This window comes from Stegostoma tigrinum, chromosome 1 (assembly GCF_030684315.1).
Source record: "Stegostoma tigrinum isolate sSteTig4 chromosome 1, sSteTig4.hap1, whole genome shotgun sequence".
Taxonomy (NCBI): Eukaryota; Metazoa; Chordata; class Chondrichthyes; order Orectolobiformes; family Stegostomatidae; genus Stegostoma; species Stegostoma tigrinum.
In genome coordinates, this window is record NC_081354.1 from 148,257,006 (window position 1) to 148,276,226 (window position 19,221).

Consider the following 19,221-nt stretch of genomic DNA (forward strand, 5'->3'; position numbering starts at 1 on the left):
ATCTTCCAAACCCATGACCCCTGCCGTCTAGAAGGACAATGGCAGCAGATATATGGGAACACCACCACCTTGAAGTTCCCGTCCAAACCACTCACCATCCTGATTTCTTCACTGTCATGAGGTCAAAATCCTGAAATTCCACCCCCGCCAAAGGCATTGTGGGTCAACCCATGGCAGGTGGACTGCAGCGGTTCAAGAAGGCAGCTCACCACCATATTCTGAAGGGCATCTAGTGACAGGCAAGAAATGCTGGCCAGCCAGTGATGCCAATGTCCCACAAATAGACAGAAAAAAATACCCTCGAACATTAAGCTGCCAGTCCTGTTCATCTCATAGCCACATTTCTGTAATTGCTATGATATCCCAGTCCCATGTTCCTAACCATGCCCTGAGCTCATCTACCTTACCTGTCAGGCCACCTGCATTGAACTAAATGGAGTTTATAGCTGCTGTGTATATGTGGTGAGTCCTATTGAGTTTCCCATCAATGATAACCCCCAGGATATTGATAGTGAGGTATTCAGTGATGATAACACCATTGTATGTTAAGAGGTGGCAGTTAGATTGTCTCTTATGGGTGGGGGCCTTAGCCTGGCATTTGTACAGCGCAAATATTACTTGTCACTTGTCAGCCCACAAGTCTGGATATTGTCATGATCTCTTTGCATTTGAACATGGATTTTCAGTATCAGAGGCATTGTGAATGAGGTGGAATGTTGTGCAATCGTCAGTGAACATCCCCACTTCTGACCTTATGATGGAGGGAAGGTCATCGATGAAGCAGCTGAAGATGGTTGGGCCTGGACATTGTGGTGAGGATCTCCTGCAGAGATGTCCTGGTGTTCAACCGACTGATCTCCAACAACCAAGCCCATCATCCTATGTGCCAGGTCTGACAACCACCGGAAAGTTTGCCCCCAATACCCATTGACTCCAGTTTTGCTAGGGTTCCTTGGTGCCACTCTCCGTCGAATACAGCCTTGATATCAAGGGCTGTCACTAACACTTCATGAAGACAAATAAAATCATTAGTAAATTAAACCAAATGATATGCTAAAAGTGCCTTGACAAAATAATTAATGCCTGCTTCTGAAGTTACTCAGGGATTTGGTAAGCATATAGATCGGTGTTGTTTAACAATGGGAAGAGATGTGATGGTCTTAACGACCTTTATCTGTTCCTAAAATTTCTTACAACACAGACCTAACCAAGAATGTTTTAGTTCTTGACACAGTCATAGGGCAAGATGCCTGAGGCAGTGGAAACTTTGCCTGCTAATAATCACAACCGCTCATTGTATGTATCACCCATTAGGAAACATAACATTGACCATGTAATATTGCATGCTATGGAATATGGAAATATAAGAAAAAGATTTTAAAGATATTTTAGTTTTCAGCACTGTATGTTTCCATCCAGATGTTATGTGCTTATGTAATATGGCTTCACCGTCACCACCTGTTCTTCTGATGATCTCATTCAAAAATGAAGTATGGGAAACTACCCTTTAATTGTGCGCTTGACATTTCTTTCCTCTGACAGTAAACATAGTAAAATTTAATCAGCTGCCTGTGCTTTTTCTAGCAATTTTTCACTTAAGGCTCAATCATAGACTCTGCTTCTCCTACTCTTCATGCACTATTCTGAAAGTAACCCTTTAATCTCTGCCAGTGAACATCCAAACGAAATCAGCTTCTGCTATTTTTCATTGTGGTGTAAGGTTACATTTCAAAGCTGCTGCTTAATGAAATCCCAATGTAAGCCTACAGTGTGGGAGCTGGTCAGGAAGGAGGAAGGCAAGAAAAAGATAGAGACAGTTGAAAGGATAAAAGAGCTACATGGAGAGTGAAATAAATCGAGCCTTTTGAAGAAAAATAAATGTTATCATCAAACATCTATGAAGAATTTCACTGCGTTGATTATCAAGTATTTTATTAGCTTCAATTTGGTAATTACAATGAACATTTGTGACCGTTAAGGAACAATATCCTCAGACCGTTTTAACTTAATTTAGTATCAGATCAAAATTCTATTCCGTGACTTGAAAAGGCATTCTGCACGGTGCAGACTATATAATTTCTGGGGATTTATTGAATGATGTCCAACAGTTAATGCATTGTTTGTTGCTATTTTCAGTTACGCAGACCAGGTTCGATGCCTAGTTTTAGCTAATCATTGGAGGCCTAATTTAGCCAAAATATCTCCAGAGACCAAATTCCAGATGTCCCACCCCAAACCTAGAACCTAGTATTTTGTCAGGGACTGAACAGGGACAGGTTATACTTTGCACATGTTCACAGACACAGTCGCACAAGGTGAAGCACAGACTGTCTTCTGTCTTGAAACAGATTCAGTTTTTGCTAAACGTAACCTGTGATTCCTTACAGTTTTCCAGTGAGGTTGGATTCCTTTCTGGAGAGAAGGTACCTTTCTGGGTAATTCCAGTGACGCTTGGGGAAGAGGTCAGGTGTCCTTTTGGGGGATGAACCTTTTTGTGGAGGTCACTTCCTATTTGGGATTCTTATAACTGGAATGCATATGTGTAAAAGAGCTGTCACAGAACTATCAAAATCATTGGGAACCGATAATCTTCCAAAGCATTTATTTTTCTTTTCTTTTTTCTTTTCTCTCTCGTGTAAATTGGTGGCAGAGTAAGTCAATCCACTCGGAGCTCCTCTGCTCCGAAAACTCTTTTCTTTCATTGTGCTCCTTCTTGCTTTTTATTCAACTGATGGAGAGAACGGAGGGGCCAGCGAGCCCCGGGGCTAATTCCGAAGCCGTGGAGAAGCAGTCCTGGAGAAACCTTACGTTGAAGCAGCTGAGACCTAGTGAGGAGCAGGCTGGGGGCTGGGCCGGTTGTTGAACGGGGTCTGGCGCAGGCGGCCAGATCACTTGTGGAAGCCCCTGTGCTCAGCTACTGCAACATAATGTTTATGTGTCAATTGTTTATAAGACTGTAATGAACTATCCTTTTAAGGATGTTTTATTTCTGTAAAGTAATGCACCTACTTTGCTTATTCCTTTTTTTGTGTCTAAGACTTGTACCTAGGCACTTGTACCTAAGATGATGGGATGGCGGATTGACCATGCTAAATTGCCCGTAGTGTCGGGAATGGGTCTGGGTGGGATACTCTGAGGTTCGGTGTTGACTCTTCGGGGCCGAAGGGCCTGTTTCCATACTGTAGGGATTCTATGATATATTCTATGATTGGAGGTAATCTAAACTGATCTAATGTGGAAACAGGCCCTTCGGCCCAGCATGTCCACACTGCCCCTTGAAGCATCCCACCCAGACCCATCCCCCTATAACCCACACACCCCTGAACACTACGGGCAATTTAGCATGGCCAATCCACCTAGCCTGCACATCTTTGGACTGTGGGAGGAAACCGGAGCACCCGGAGGAAACCCACGCAGACGTGGGGAGAACGTGTAAACTCCACACAGACAGTTACCCGAGACTGGAATCGAACCCAGGTCCCTGGCGCTGTGAGGCTGCATTGCTAACCACTGAGCCACTGTGCTGCCCTATGATATGATGCTATAAGAAGCAACATTGTACAATTTTTCACTGCACCCCTGTACGTCTGTACTTAAGTACACATGCATATGCGTAAAAGAGCTGTCACGGAACTATCAAAATCATTGGGAACCGATAATCTTCCAAAGCATTTATTTTTCTTTTCTTTTTTCTTTTCTCTCTCGTGTAAATTGGTGGCAGAGTAAGTCACATGACAACAAAGTACTCTCTTCTATATTCTATTGTATTGAAAAAGAAGTCTGCAAGTAAATAAGTCTGTAGCTTTTAGGGGAGAAAATAGAAGCAGCTTGGCTAAATAATCCATCTATGATATCTTTGGTAACATTACAAATATTTTCTTTAATTTCAGAAGGAAGGACATACTACAAAAGAATTGGCAGCAATGTAACCCTGCAGTGTGAGACATCTGACAGCCGTACCCCAGTGATATGGAGGTTTAATGGGCATGTGATAGGCCACAAGGAAGACCAGCTTCTTCAAGGCTGTAATCTCACCCTCCAAAACATAGATACAGCACAAAGTGGAACCTATAGCTGCCTTGAGAAGCACAGCGGAAAGTTGAAAAATCAAGTAATAATCCAAGCTGGAAGTAAGTGCTTTTTAAGCATTTATTTTTGATGGAATCCAAAAAAAAAGTGACATCTTTTAAGGAAACTAGCCTACTGTGTACATAAATGATCCTGGAATAATGTGACTGAAAAGTCTTACTAAACAGCTTTGGAATCCTGTGTACCCTGAAAGATGAAATGTTTGAATTTTATTGAAAACAAATGAAACTTTAGACTTCCTGTACTAATGATGTTGGATTCCTCAGCTTGTGTCACTGTTAAAGACAGATTATGTAAGATTCAGAGTTCTAACTATCGTAATTGAACAGCGGCTTTGGGGTTACCAAGTGTTTTGTTGTTTAAACACTGGAACAGTAATGTGTACCAGACATGCCCAGCAGGCCCATCAGTATCCATAAAAAGAAAAGTCAGGTTAGTGTTTTGGCTATCAACGACTTGTCAGAATTGAAGAATCTACATCTGAAACAATAATCTATATTAGCGAGTTTTGAGAAGATTTGTAGCTCAGGTTGAGGTTCTGGATGTGCGTTTGCTCGCTGAGCTGGAGGGTTGGTTTTCAGACGTTTCGTCACCATTCTAGGTAACATCAGTGAGCCTCCGACGAAGCGCTGGTGTTATGTCCCACTTTCTATTTATCTGTTTAGGTTTCCTTGGGTTGCTGATGTCATTTCCTGTGTTGGTGATGTCATTTCCTGTTCTTTTTCTCAGGGGATGGTAGATTGATTTGGAGCCAATGTGTTTGTTGATGGAGTTCCGATTGGAATGCCATGCTTCTAGGAATTCTCGTGCATGTCTCTGTTTGGCTTGTCCTAGGATAGATGTGTTGTCCCAAACAAAGTGGTGTCCTTCCTCATCTGTATGTAAGGATACGAGTGATAGTAGGTCACGTCGTTTCGTGGCTAGTTGATGTTCATGTATCCTGGTGGCTAGCTTCCTGCCAGTTTGTCCAATGTAGTGTTTGTCACAGTTCTTGCAAGGTATTTTGTAGATGACGTTTGTTTTATTTGTTGTCTGTATAGGGTCTTTTAAGTTCATTAGCTGCTGTTTTAGTGTGTTGGTGGGTTTGTAGACTACCCTGATGCCAAGAGGTCCAAGTAGTCTGGCAGTCATTTCGGAAATGTCTTTGATGTAGGGGAGAGTGGTTATGGTTTCTGAGCCCGTTTTGTCTGTTTGTTTGGGTTTGTTGCTAAGAAATCGGCGGACTGTGTTCATAGGGTACCCATTCTTTTTGAATACACTGTATAGGTGATTTTCTTCTGCTCTTCATAGTTCCTCTGTGCTGCAGTGTGTGGTGGCTCATTGGAATAATGTTCTAATGCAGCTTCGTTTGTGGGTGTTGGGATGGTTGCTCCTGTGTCTGAACTACAGCGTATTCAAAAAGAATGGGTAACCTATGAACACAATCCGCCAATTTGTCAGCAACAAACCCAAACAAACAGACAAAACGGGCTCAGAAACCATAACCACTCTCCCCTACATCAAAGACATTTCCGAAATGACCGCCAGACTACTTGGACCTCTTTGCATCAGGGTAGCCCACAAACCCACCAACACACTAAAACAGCACCTAATGAACTTAAAAGACCCTATACAGACAACAAATAAAACGAACGTCATCTACAAAATATCTCGCAAGAACTGTGACAAACACTACATTGGACAAACAGGCAGAAAGCTAGCCACCAGGATACATGAACATCAACTAGCCACAAAACGACATGACCCACTATCACTCGTATCCTTACATACAGATGAGGAAGGACACCACTTTGATTGGGACAACACATCCATCCTAGGATTTGCCAAACAGAGACACGCACGAGAATTCCTAGAAGCATGGCATTCCAACCGGAACTCCATTAACCAAACACATTGATTTGGAGCCAATCTACCGTCCCCTGAGAAAAAGAACAGGAAATGACATCACCAACGCAGGAAATGACATCAGCAACCCAAGGAAACCTAAACAGATAAATAGAAAGCATGACATAACACCAGCGCTTCGTCAGAGGCTCACTGATGATGTCACCTAGAATGGTGATGAAATGTCTGAAAACTAACCTTCCAGCTCAGCGAGCAAACTCACATCCAGAATAATTTATATTTTCTCTCTTCATCTACTGAGAAGCCTGTTGCATATTTTCAGCCCATTTTTACTTTAGATTTCCACCGTTTGTAGGGTTTAAGTCTTTTTCCGTACTATACTGTCATTTAAAGAGTTAGAATCAAGTTAGTTCCCAATGAGAAGTAAATCTGTGCTGCTGGCTTTAGAAAAAAGTGGTTGGAAAAGGTAAGTAGAATAGACTACTACAAACAAGATAGAAATTAAGGTTATTTCTAACATTGAAAATAAATAAGCAATTGTTTGGAGTGAGGTAAAGTAGACTATTCACAAGCAGTCTAGGATTATGTGATTACTGATGTGCGTATGTTTCTGCAAAGGTAGGAGACTGCAGTGGTGTCTCATGGGAAGTGCAAAGGGGGATGATTTGTACCATCTGAAAGTCACATAACATTTGATGGCAGTAAGTTGTGTAAAATTACTTGTACCGTTACAGCAGTTGTCCTTCAGTACTTGACTGAAGTGTTAATCTACATTGCTTACTTAAGACCCAGGGTGAGGTTTGAAGTCGTGATATTTTTCATCCAGCAGTGAAATACAACCACTGAGATGAGCTGACATGCAAGTCAGGCGAACCCTTTAGACAATATACTTCAATGACTTACATTTCTGTAGCATTCCTTGTTGCAAGGCCCTTTAAAGAACAAGAATAGAAAACAGCATTAGGAATAAGCAAAAAGAAAAATAAGAGAAATGAAGGCGCAAACAGTTAAACAGAAAAAGAGTCTTTTTGAATAGGAAAAGATATGTGCCAAAGGAAAAATGCTCCAGAGGGCAAAATATTCTAAAGCAGTGCAAACACGCTGATGGATTTATTTCAAGCTTAAAAAAAAATCACTATCTTCCTTTTGACTTGAGGGTTCCTGGCCAGCTTGAGGGGGAAAAAAAAACTGCTTTTTTCTAAAACTGAAGCAATAACTACTGCATAGTTGTTGGTACAGCAGAAAGTTACTTGATGATGGAAGTTGCTGCGAGCCCATTAATTATAGAGTTGGTAGCTCGACCTTTTTTTTAATAATTAGTTTTCTTGATGTCATCATTTCCTCTGACTTTAAATGGGACTCTTACTGTCTAAACTGTCACCAGAAAGAATTTCCTTTTCTCTCAAAACTTGTTGAAGCAGCATTCAGTTGAAAACCCCCATCCTAGTAATGCTGTTCTAGCACTGCTGTGGCACTCCTGGAATGGATACCAGAAAATGTTTGTCATTAGTTAGATGATTCCCACTTGCCTTTCTCGCCTACAAATGTTCTTTACCATGGATAGGAACAGGACGAGAGAACGTAATAAAAAAAATGACATTTTAACTGAATCTGAGCATTTTACTAAACTATCTTTGTTATCTGATAAATTTACACTTCAAACATACAAAGTTTCAACCTTGACAGGTATTGCCCAAAGCAAGCAAATTAAATTACAGACACATCCAGTTACACATAAACCCAATACACTTAGGCAAATAGACTTTAAATAAATGTTAGTGATAAATGAATGGAAAATGAAATAGGATCTCATTGTCTACCTGAACTTTCACATTCACTTCTGTTGGCTGAAAAATTTTGTTTGTGTTTCCTTAGTAAATTAATAGCTTTTTGTCTCTATAAGTCATGTTACCATGACTTGAATTCAGAACAAGAATAAAGTTCTGCATGAAGTCTGGCTTGTGCTGTTTTGAGTCTATCAAATCCAGTTATTTAAAAGTGATAACAGTATGAAATAAGACCATAAGACATAGGAGTGGAAGTAAGGCCATTCGGCCCATCAAATCCACTCCAACATTTAAATCATGGCTGATGGCCATCTCAACACCACTTCCCTGCAGTCTCCCCGTAGCCCTTGATTCCTTTTGAGATCAAGAATTTGTCGATCTCTGCCTTGAAGGCATCCAACGTCCCGGCCTCCACTGCACTCTGTGGCAATGAATTCCACAAGCCCACCACTCTCTGGCTGAAGAAATATCGTCTGATTTCAGTTTTAAATTTACCCCCTCTAATTTTAAGGCTGTGTTGGTACAAATCATTTGTATTTTGGGAAATTTTCCATTGTAATTATCTAAGTACAAGAAATTGTGCAACAGGAAATTCTTTCTATTAATTCAACTTTGTACACGCAAATCTTGGATAAGGCGACAATACTAGAGAAAAATTGACTGAAAATATTAAGTCCCAAGATAATCCTGACATAAGCCAAATTTTAACAGCACAGTTTTTGCTTTATTCAGCAACATTGATGAAGGGCCAAGGATCATAGTCCAGGGCAATACCAAAGTCAAGGTACACTTGAACATAGCTGTTTGATGACTTCAAGGTAAAGATTTAATAGATTGTAAACTGTAGGATGCTTAGTTTTGATTTAGCCAGCATTAGTGCAAAACTGGTGCATAACCTTAGATGAGAAAGCTCAATGTTCGAATTAAAAATATGACCTTTCAAATTAGTAACACTGTATCATGAAAGACCATGTGTACATTCACATTCGCTGTGTTTTCTTTTTACTTGTGGACAATAAACATACTGAGTTAAGATTTCGTAGAATTCATACCACTAGTGACTGATGGTATTAAAGTTGTATAGGTTCAATTGGGGATCTTCATAAATTCTATGCATTCTCTGTAAAATTAGATATCCATTGCATTAAAAATAAGATGATGAATACTCAGGAAAAATGGGAATGAGAGGAAGAAAATGTAGAGAAAGAAAAGAAAGCATGTGAGACAAATTTATAGCTGTCATTTTGTCATTACACAGAAGGATCCAAGTGGGTGCCAGATACTGTTAGAGATAATGGGAACTGCAGATGCTGGAGAATTCCAAGATAATAAAATGTGAGGCTGGATGAACACAACAGGCCCAGCAGCATCTCAGGAGCACAAAAGCTGACGTTTCGGGCCTAGACCCTTCATCAGAGAGGGGGATGGGGAGAGGGAACTGGAATAAATAGGGAGAGAGGGGGAGGCGGACCGAAGATGGAGAGTAAAGAAGATAGGTGGGGAGGTAGGGAGGGGATAGGTCGGTCCAGGGAAGACGGACAGGTCAAGGAGGTGGGATGAGGTTAGTAGGTAGATGGGGGTGCGGCTTGGGGTGGGAGGAAGGGATGGGTGAGAGGAAGAACCGGTTACGGAGGCAGAGACATGTTGGACTGGTTTTGGGATGCAGTGGGTGTGGGGGAAGAGCTGGGCTGGTTGTGTGGTGCAGTGGGGGGAGGGGACGAACTGGGCTGGTTTAGGGATGCAGTAGGGGGAAGGGGAGATTTTGAAACTGGTGAAGTCCACATTGATACCATTAGGCTGCAGGGTTCCCAGGCGGAATATGAGTTGCTGTTCCTGCAACCTTCGGGTGGCATCATTGTGGCAGTGCAGGAGGCCCATGATGGACATGTCCATCTGCTTGGCCTGCTGTGTTCATCCAGCCTCACATTTTATTATTATGCCAGATACTGTTGCCTGGTTGCATCAACATTAAAATGGGAAAGACAGAATTCTTTAAATCAGATGATGGAAGTTAAAAGTTGACCTACTTTTGCCACTATCAAAGCAGCAGATACATGGGACAGCCACCATTTGCAAGTTTATTTCCAAGCCACTTACCATTCTGACTTGGAAATATATTGCTGTCCCCTCAGTGTTTTGGTTCAAAATCCTGGAATTCCCTTCTTAATGATGTTGTGGTCTTCATCAAATGAACTGCAGGGGGCAAGCAGCATCTTATCACCTTCCTGTCAAGGGCATTTAGGAATGAGCAATAAAATCCTGACCCAGTCAGCAATGTCCACGTCCCATGAGTGAATAGAATGTGAATGTGCTACTGGGTGCTAGGATGAACAGTTTAAAAAGTTTGTCTCCATTTAATATAAAAACTAAGGGAACTTGGGAAGTGAAGCTTAAGGCTGGGAAGGTTGAAGGGATCACCCCATGCCTTTCAAGGAATGCAGGAAAGGGCCTCCCATTCTCCCCTGGATCTCCTGACACTTAACAGAGACAGCGTCACCTCAGGACTCCAGTTTGAATATGTTAATCAAATCTGCCACTTATCCAAGTTAGCGACACTCGAAGCTGGATAAAACAGACAGCAGGCATGAATTCAGTGTGTTGGGGATGCATTTCTTGCAGTTAATTCTTTAATCAATACCAACTGTAACTGCATGAAACATCTCTTTTTCTTTCCTCATTTTGTTTACATGTGGTTTGTTATATAAATCCTCCAGATGGTCATAAACCCATTCGTTACAGCAGTGGTCCTGTCCTGACATTAGAACATAAAAGTTGTACTGCTCGTGAGTCTTTGTAAACCACAATGTTCTCTTTCTTTTCTCCCCAACAGCAAATATTTAGTTTTAAAAGACTCTGTTTCTTCAAGATATTGATGTGGTTGGATTCTGTGTTTTGTTTTCAGTTTAACAATGCTGCATGCTGATTATACAATAGGTACAGGAGGCAAATAATGATGTGTACTATTACAGTTTACGAGAGTTTTCCACTTAAGTGGCTTTCCAGAAGCTTCTGAGTTCATTTTTGTTAGCTTATAGACTCAGGAATGTCTGTTATTACTTTGATGCAAAGAGTCGTGAAATGAGTTGTGCATGTTCTTGATAAAAGCTGAGCATAAAATATCACAACGAACTATGAAATCACAGGGTCTGAAATTCTTGGCAGGTTGTTGCAACATCAGAGATTTCTCATGCAGGACTTCTGCCAGTCATGATAACTTGACAGCGAAGCCAGCATCAGTTGAGGGCTCAGACACGTAATGAAAGGTTCTGCACATCTTGGAAATCCAGACTGCTGTGCTTGAGGAAAACAAGGGAGGATTGGGATGGGGGTGACAAATGTTTTGTATTGCTAGAATGATATCTCAGCTATTTATTACAGGGAGCAATGCAGTGAGACTTCTACTTCTGTCTTGGGAGGGAGCCTTGCCTTAGAGGGCTGCCTGCTGGTCAGATGGCAGCAGTTCTGTCGTCTCAGCAGAGCTCACTGGTTGTCCCGTAACACCAAGGAGCCCAGGTTAAGTGTACAATCGGGAGTTTCAGCGAGGAGTTGAGAGGGGTGGTTGTCTTCAAGAGAACCCAGGGGGAAATTAGAAGAGAGGTTGAGCTTGGCCAGCGGGTTGCAGGGAAGGGATGATTCTGATTGACCCAGGGGACCTGTAAAGGATGATCCAGCCCCTTGCTGACACCAGTCTATCCTGTATGGCTATGAGAATGCTGGTAAAGTACTGTTGAAAGATGGAGTGAGATTTTCAAGTTGCCTTCATTGGTCCCGTAAGGTCCAAGGTGGGTGCACTTGCTCTGCACGCTGTCCCCACCTCACCCCCTCCCGACATTTCCAGTAAAATATCAGAAAGTCAGAGTCAGGTGGGTAGGTGATGTGAACCTTCGATTAATAGCGGTGGTAGCTCTATATAAAGCTGCTTGCTGTTTAAAGGAATCTGTGCTGCTTAATATGGAATTAGCAATTCTAAGTGGATACTGATGATCTTATACAGGATGGCAGAAGAGAACCAAAGGAAGAGCAGATCATTGCCAGGAGCCCAGCCTGGATGATCTCTTAGTGGTGATTGGGAGCCAGCAGCATGGAATGTTTGGAGTCAGAATTTCAGAGAGCCAATGCACCATGTACCTTGTACAGGATGGTGGCTCTCCTTGTGAACACATTCTTGTGTTCTAGCTGTTTTATTAATTTACTAGGGCAGCCTTTTTCTCCACACAAAATAATCTGTCTCTTATTTGTTTGTAAAGTTTATTTGTTCAGTTCTCTGGTATCTCAGTTTAAAAGTTTCTGCTGCATGGCCATTGTACTCACATGGGCCTTCTCTGAGGATATGAGAAAAATTAAATCTCTCAGAGCTCGACAATATGTTACAGCCTGGAACAGGTGGTCGGAAAATGCTCCTAGTGCTAACCCAAAAAATCTCAGAATCAGAGAACCGTGGCCTCACGGCCCTGGGGACTCTGGTTCGAATCCACCCTCGGGCCACTGTGTGGAGATTGTGTATTCTCCCCATGCCTGTGTGGGTTTTCTCCCACAGTCCAAAGATGTGCAGCTTAGGTGGATTGACCATTCGAAATTGCCTGTAGTGTCCAGGGATGTGCAGCCCAGGTGGATTAGCCATGGTAATGTAGGGTTACAGGAATAGGATAGAGGGTGGGTTTGGGTGAGATGGTCTTTGTAGGGTCAGTGTGGATTTAACAAGCCAAATGGCCTGCCTCCATAACATAGGGGCTCTGTGATGATCTATAAACACACATGTTAACCCAAACTATTTCAGCATTTTCTGGCCCTGAGTGAAGAGCCACCTTGATTCAGATTGACTCAAGAGAATCACAGCAGAGTCAAGGACCACTTGGCATTCTTGGTCAGCAGAGATAAACTTGACGAAAAAAACCCAAGAAAAGTTTAAGAAGGTACACAAAGACATTTGGGTCAGAAGCATCAGTGAAAAGAGCAATTATACATGTGCACACAATAAAGCCACTTTGTGTGATAAATTCTAGTATTTTGAGGTATGCCTGTATTTTATAGAATGTTTGTTTGGAAGTCTGCATGCAGTGGATCCTGATTTTACTGAATCATCAATTAGATCTCTCCTAGTATCTCATTGAGGTAGTATTGTGACCTGTATATTTTGAAGATAGTCATTCTTAATTTGCTACTGTCTGCTTTGGTGTGCCCACAGCTCTTCTCTTCCTCCTGTGTCATTCTGCCTCCAACGTGGGGATGTATGGAAAAGAAACCTCTGTCATATTGTACGATACAGTAGTTTGTGAAGAAAAATCAAAAAATGACTGAAAGAAAAGTTTGCAGAATTCTTTACTAAATGGCACAGTGGTGAAGAGACTTTTCTAACCAATCATGTCAAAGCTGATATTTATGACAGAACTTGGGGACATCAAAAAGCCTTTAAATTCAACTACTTTCTGAAAAGATGATTTACAGCTATTTTCTATAGATTGAAGTTGGCATTAATTAGATATAAATGGTGGAGTCATGTAACACCAGGTTATAGTCCAGGTTTATTTGAAATCACAAGCTTTTGGAACGCTGCTCCTTTATCAGTTAAAATGAAGCCAAGCACGGTACTCAGTGGTTAGCACTGCAGCCTCACAGCACCAAGGACCCAGGTTCGATTCCAGCCTCGGGTGTCTGTCTGTGTGGAGTTTGCACATTCTCCCCGTGCCTGCTTAGGTGTCCTCTGGGTGCTCTGGTTTCCTCCCACAGTCCAAAGATGTGCAGGCTAGGTGAATTGGCCATGCTAAATTGCCTGTAGTGTTCAGGGGTGTGTGGGTTATAGGGGAATGAGTCTGGATCTGGGTCTGGGTGGGATGTTTCAAGGGGTAGTGTGGACTTGTCGGGCCGAAGGACCTGTTTCCACACTGCAGGGAATCTAATCTGACAGGCATGGAATTTATAATCAGGGAGATCAAAAGATCATACAGATGATTTGAGTGGAGTATCAACAGGTCTATTGACAATTCTCTGCAGGTGATCAAAAGTGTCAGACAGTGTGAGTAAAATGTCAACAGCTGAAAAGCAAGTGAAGGGATGACCTATAATCCAAATAATTGAGGCAAATAGATAATTACACAATATTAAAAATAAGGCTATGCTGGAGACAAACCAGATAACTAGAATAACATGATAGGTATAAGAGGCACATGCCGAAGGTCTAACAAAAGTAACAAATAATCTAAAACTTTACAAACTAATTAAAGTAGAAAGACCATAAGAAGTTATTAAGAGGATAGTGGCAAAACAGGGCAGGAAGGAGGATTTTACAGATACAGAACAGTATGGTGGGATCACATCTAGCACGACATGAACCCAAGATCACAGTTGATGCCGTTTTCATGGATACAGAATTGGCTATCAGTTTCTGCTTAGTGACTCTGCATTGCTGTGTATCTCAAAGGCCACCTTGGAAGACACTTACCCGAAGATTGGAAGCTGAATGTCCTTGACCGCTGAAATGTTCCCCAACTGGCAGGGAGCATTCCTGCCTGGCAATTGTTGCACAGCATCTATCCATTGTCATGGCATCTGCATGGTCTCGCCAATATACCATGCCTTGGGGCATCCTTGCTTGCACAATTTGAGGTCGACAATATTGGCCGAGTCACATGAGTATCTGCTGTAAATGTGTGTAGTGTTCCCATATGTGATGGTAATGTCCATGTTGCTTATCTGGCAAGTCTTGCAGAGGTTGCCGTGGCAGGGTTGTGTGGTGTTGAGGTCAATGTTGTCCTGAAGATTGGGTAGTTTGCTGCAAACTATGGTCTGTTCAAGGTTTGGTGGTTGTTTGAAGGCAAGAAGTCGAGGCGTAGGAAGGATCTTGGTGAGATGCTCATCGATATCACTGAGATGTTGAAGACTGTGAAAAACATGGTGTAGTTTCTCCATTCCAGGGAAGTACTAGACAACATAGGGTACTGTATCGTTATGTCCTATGTCTATCTACTGAGGAAGTTGTTGCGGTTTTTCACTGTGCCACATCAGAACTGCCAGTTGATGAGTTGAGCATCACATCACGTTCTTATGAGAGAGCCTTTCAGCATCTGTAGATGCCCATCATGTTCCTCCTCATTCAAATGTCTGCACCTTCAACAACCAGAGGGGAGATCTTATAGAAAGATATAAGATTGCAAAGGGAATAGATAAGGTGGAGGCAGGGAGGTTGTTTCCACCAGCAGGTGAAAATAGGACTAGAGGGCATCACCTCAAAATAAAGGGAAGCAGATGTAGGACTGAGGTCAGGAGGAACTTCTTCACTCAAAGGGTTGTGAATCTATGGAATTCCCTGCCCAGTGAAGCGGTTGAAGCCACCTCGCTGAATGTTTTTAAGGCAAGGCTAGATAAATTTTTGAACAGTAATGGAATTAAGGGTTTTGGTGAGTGGGTGGGAAAGTGGAGGTGATCAGCCATGATCTTATTAAATGGCGGGACAGGCTCGAGGGGCCAGATGGCGTACTCCTGCTCCGAGTTCTTATGTTCTTATGTTCATCCAGTCAAACAGAACAGCCATGAGGATCAAACTTGCACTCCATTATGCCAATATTTTCATGCACAAGTTTGAACTGCAGAAAGCCTCCAACCAATGCCGTACACCAGATACATTGACCAAATTTTCTTCCTTTGGATTCATGGCAAGGAATCAGTGAAACAAATACACAACAATATTAACAAGTTTCATCCCACCATCAGCCGACGATGCTCCAGGGAAAATAGCCCCATCCTATTCAGCCTCTCCCTGTAGCTAAACCCTCCAACACTGGCAACATCCTTGTAAATCTTTTCTGAATTCTTTCAAGTTTTACAACATCCTTCTTACTTGGGGAGACCAGAATTGAATGCAGTATTCCAAAGTGGCCTAACCAATGTCCTGTACAGCTGCAGCATGACTTCCCACCTCTTATACTCAATGCTCTGACCAATAAAGGCAAGCGCACCAAATACCTCCTTCACTATCCTGTGACTCCACTTTCAAGGAACTATGAACCTGCACCCCAAGGTCCCTGTTTGGCAACACTCCCCAGATAATGTAGACTTTAAGAATCCAATGGACACTTATTACAGCTACTTGTAATGTGCCAACATTATATTCACAGACACATCATTGGTGAAGCTTTTTGGATGAAAAGCTTGCCAGTCAGTTTATTAAGTTTGTAACTGGTTCTTAAATCAGCGAGCTTTCTTACTGGTGGGTTGGGAGTTAATCAGCCCTGAATTTGCCTGCCCCAAGACTTAATGAATTGGACAAATTTTAGAAAATTCACTGAGAAATTTAAAAACGTCCTTATATTTAAGGAACAAAAATTATAAAATTGTTGAAGCCTCATCTGGTACTTAGGAATAATCTAAACCAAAATTAAGATTGTGTGCAAATGGAAGAAACAAATTTGTGAAAGATAGACCAGGAATGCAGTATTAATGTTTTCAAAATGTCATTGAGTATGTTTTAGCAGTAGCATGCTGATATAAAATGAAAGTGTAACATGAACAAAGCTAAATAAACCTACCCTTGACATCTGTGTAGGGGAATATTCAGTCCTGCAGTTTTCCAGCTAAAACTTTAAAAGGCACCAATTGGCTGGGCCTGAGAGCAAGAGAATTCCCTGAAGCTAGCAGCTGTCTTAATGTTATAGATTTTAAAACAGCAATTTCCTGTTCATTTTTTGTATAATTTAATCCTGTTGTAAGTAATAAAATAACTTGTACTGTTGTAGAAATTTATTTAGGTTAAAGTACATCAGCAAGCTACAACTGACCTGAATTTAATATATAAACGCATCTAATGCTCAACTTACATCGCATAACTTCTGCCTGAAGGATGAGATTGTGTTACACACAAAGCAACTAGTAATGTGAAGTAGTGAAATTTTTAACAAAGAATAACTAGCAATGTCTGGATGGCAGTGTGCAGGATACAGAATAATGTCTGGATGGGTGTGTCATAAATATTCTATAACATTTGCTTTCTATAGTCAAAAATACAGAAGAACGTGTACTTGTAAATTTGGTGATGAATGTACTCTGGACAGCAGGACGAGAAAGACTGAAGAGGTGTTCTCTCACACTGTGTTTGATTTGAAGTTAAACTGTACCCAGATATACTTGGTTTTTGCCAGTGTTCTCTTGTGTAATTCGAGATCTATTTCATCTCCCGCTCCTGTTCCTTAGACGACATATCCATCCTGGGCCTCCTGCAGTGCCATAATGATGCTACCCGTAGATTGCAGGAACAGCAACTCATATTCCGCTTGGGAACCCTGCAGCCCAATAGTATCAATGTGGATTTCACAAGCTTCAAAATCTCCCCTCCCCACCACTGCATCTCAAAATGAGCCAAGCTCATCCCTGCCTCCCTAACCTGTTCTTCCTCTCACCTATCCCCTCCTCACACCTCAAGCCGCACCTCCATTTCCTACCTACTAACCTCATCCCGCCCCCTTGACTTGACTGACCTATCCCCTCCCTACCTCCCCACCCATATTCTCCTCTCCACCTATCTTCTTCTCTATCCATCTTCGGTCCGCCTCCCCCTTTCTCCCTATTTATTTCAGAATCCTCTCCCCATCCCCCTCTCTGATGAAGGGTCTAGGCTCGAAACGTCAGCTTTTGTGCTCCTGAGATGCTGCTTGGCCTGCTGTGTTCATCCAGCTCCACACTTTGCTATCTCGGATTCTCCAGCATCTGCAGTTCCCATTATCTCTGATACTTGCACTGTTCTCTGGTTTTATTATGCAGCATGTTTCTACCTGATCACATTCAAGCCAGGTGATAATTCTAAATTATGTTGTTTTTAAAAACAATCAGCTGTATCAGACTACAGGAAACAAATTCATTACTGCTGCTTAAAATTCATGGTTTGAACTGCAAATTCTGTTTTTGTGCATCAGGCTCAGTTATAAACGGAACTGTGCAGAATTTGTATAACTACGAAACTATTTGGAGATTTAAAAATAATCCCATGTGTGAGATTTGGTGCGAACTATAAGAATGCAAAATGCAATTCTTTTTCGGCTGATAAAGTGGTCAGGTAACACTTGAACCAAAGCAAGAGGCATTTCATTGAAATATGTTACAATTGTAGTTAGCACCAGAAACAATAATCGAATTATTTTGTTTCTAATGGTACATTGTTTCTGTAAAGTACAAGGAACTGCCTTAGTATATAACGATGTCAGCTTTAATTCATTTTCCAACTTATGAATTGCAACTGGAAGGTGCGAATTGTTTTGTAGCCAACTATGACAGCCGTTTTGCACACACAATCCCACAAACAGAAATGAAAGTTAATTGGTGGTGTTGCTTGAGGGAGTTGTAATGGCCAGAATTTTGAGGGAACTGCCTTCAAATAAGACCTTATTTTTCACAGAGCTAAACCATTAGATTGGGCCTCACTTTAACGTCTTATCCAAGTTAAACCTCTGTTGCACAGGTCCCTTGATATCACACTAAGTGATGTGCTTCCCCTAAACCACGATTTTGGCGTTTGAATAAATGGATAACTTTTCCATTTGAGTGCGATATTTTAAAATGAATGTAAAACTTTGCATGCAATGAGGAAAAACTAAGAAGCCAAGAAGCTTATGTTTAGTTTTTTTTGTCATACTGCAGGTCTTTGCAAATTGGTAATCAGGCACTAGACCTTTCATTCCCATACTGTACAACACAAATGTATGAATTTCCATCTGGAGGGAGGGACCATTTCATTGCTGATAGGGTCACTGTCACAGCAATTAGTCCTGATTATCCAATTAGTAATTTTGATCTACTTGAATTCAATTCATAATAAGCAACAGGAAAATTCCTCAGAAATACTTTGCACATGAGGAAGGGCAGGGAAAATGCCATTTAGCACATAAACATCAATGAATCACCCTTAATTCCCATCCTTTGTGTGGTTGTGCTTGCCCTGTTCCTCGATTTAGCCCTGCTACTGATCGTAGCATGTCAATAATGGCAGCAAGGATAAGTGCGCCATCCCCCAGTTTGGTTTGCCCTTTGCTGCCGGCTATGTGTACCTTGCCTTTCAGGTGAAAGTGAAGAGCGCCTGTGAGTGTTGTGCAATCTGTTTGCCTGCTATGGCTATTGTGATTGAATATCGGAAGAGACTGAGCTGCAGATATGAATGTTAGACATAAGTCCTAAGTGAGAGATTGTTGCCAGATTGAAGGGAATTAGGAAGACTGAGCATTGTCTGAAAATTGAGTGCAAGCCAGTTTGGTAGGATAGGGCACTTGAAGATGCCTTCATTGACCTTGAAGAGTGCTGTATATGTAATAGTGGCTAGTTTTAATTGGCTTTAATTAGTACAGACTGAATTTACCTGCAGCTAGTTTCAGTTTTGGACTGCGGGACTTTGGAAGTGTGCTGTTATTCCACAACATGGCTACTGCTGTTCACAAACTACAATCATAGGAACTAACAAGTAATGCAAAGCTAAGGTGTTGTTTACTTCAGAAGCCACACATGCTGGCAGATTCCAAATCAC

General features: G+C 41.7%; 1 protein-coding gene across 5 annotated transcripts in view; it reads left to right on the plus strand.

The window, feature by feature from the left end:
* cntfr (ciliary neurotrophic factor receptor) overlaps window positions 1-19,221 on the plus strand; it is a 380,088-nt gene that overhangs the window by 170,342 nt on the left and 190,525 nt on the right. For 4 of the 5 annotated variants that reach the window (XM_059649256.1, XM_059649273.1, XM_059649261.1 and 1 more), the window contains one exon: window positions 3,891-4,130. In XM_059649256.1, coding sequence (XP_059505239.1) covers window positions 3,891-4,130 — 240 coding nt within the window. The remainder of the gene's footprint in view (window positions 1-3,890; window positions 4,131-19,221) is intronic. The other variant, XM_059649278.1, reaches the window with a different exon arrangement.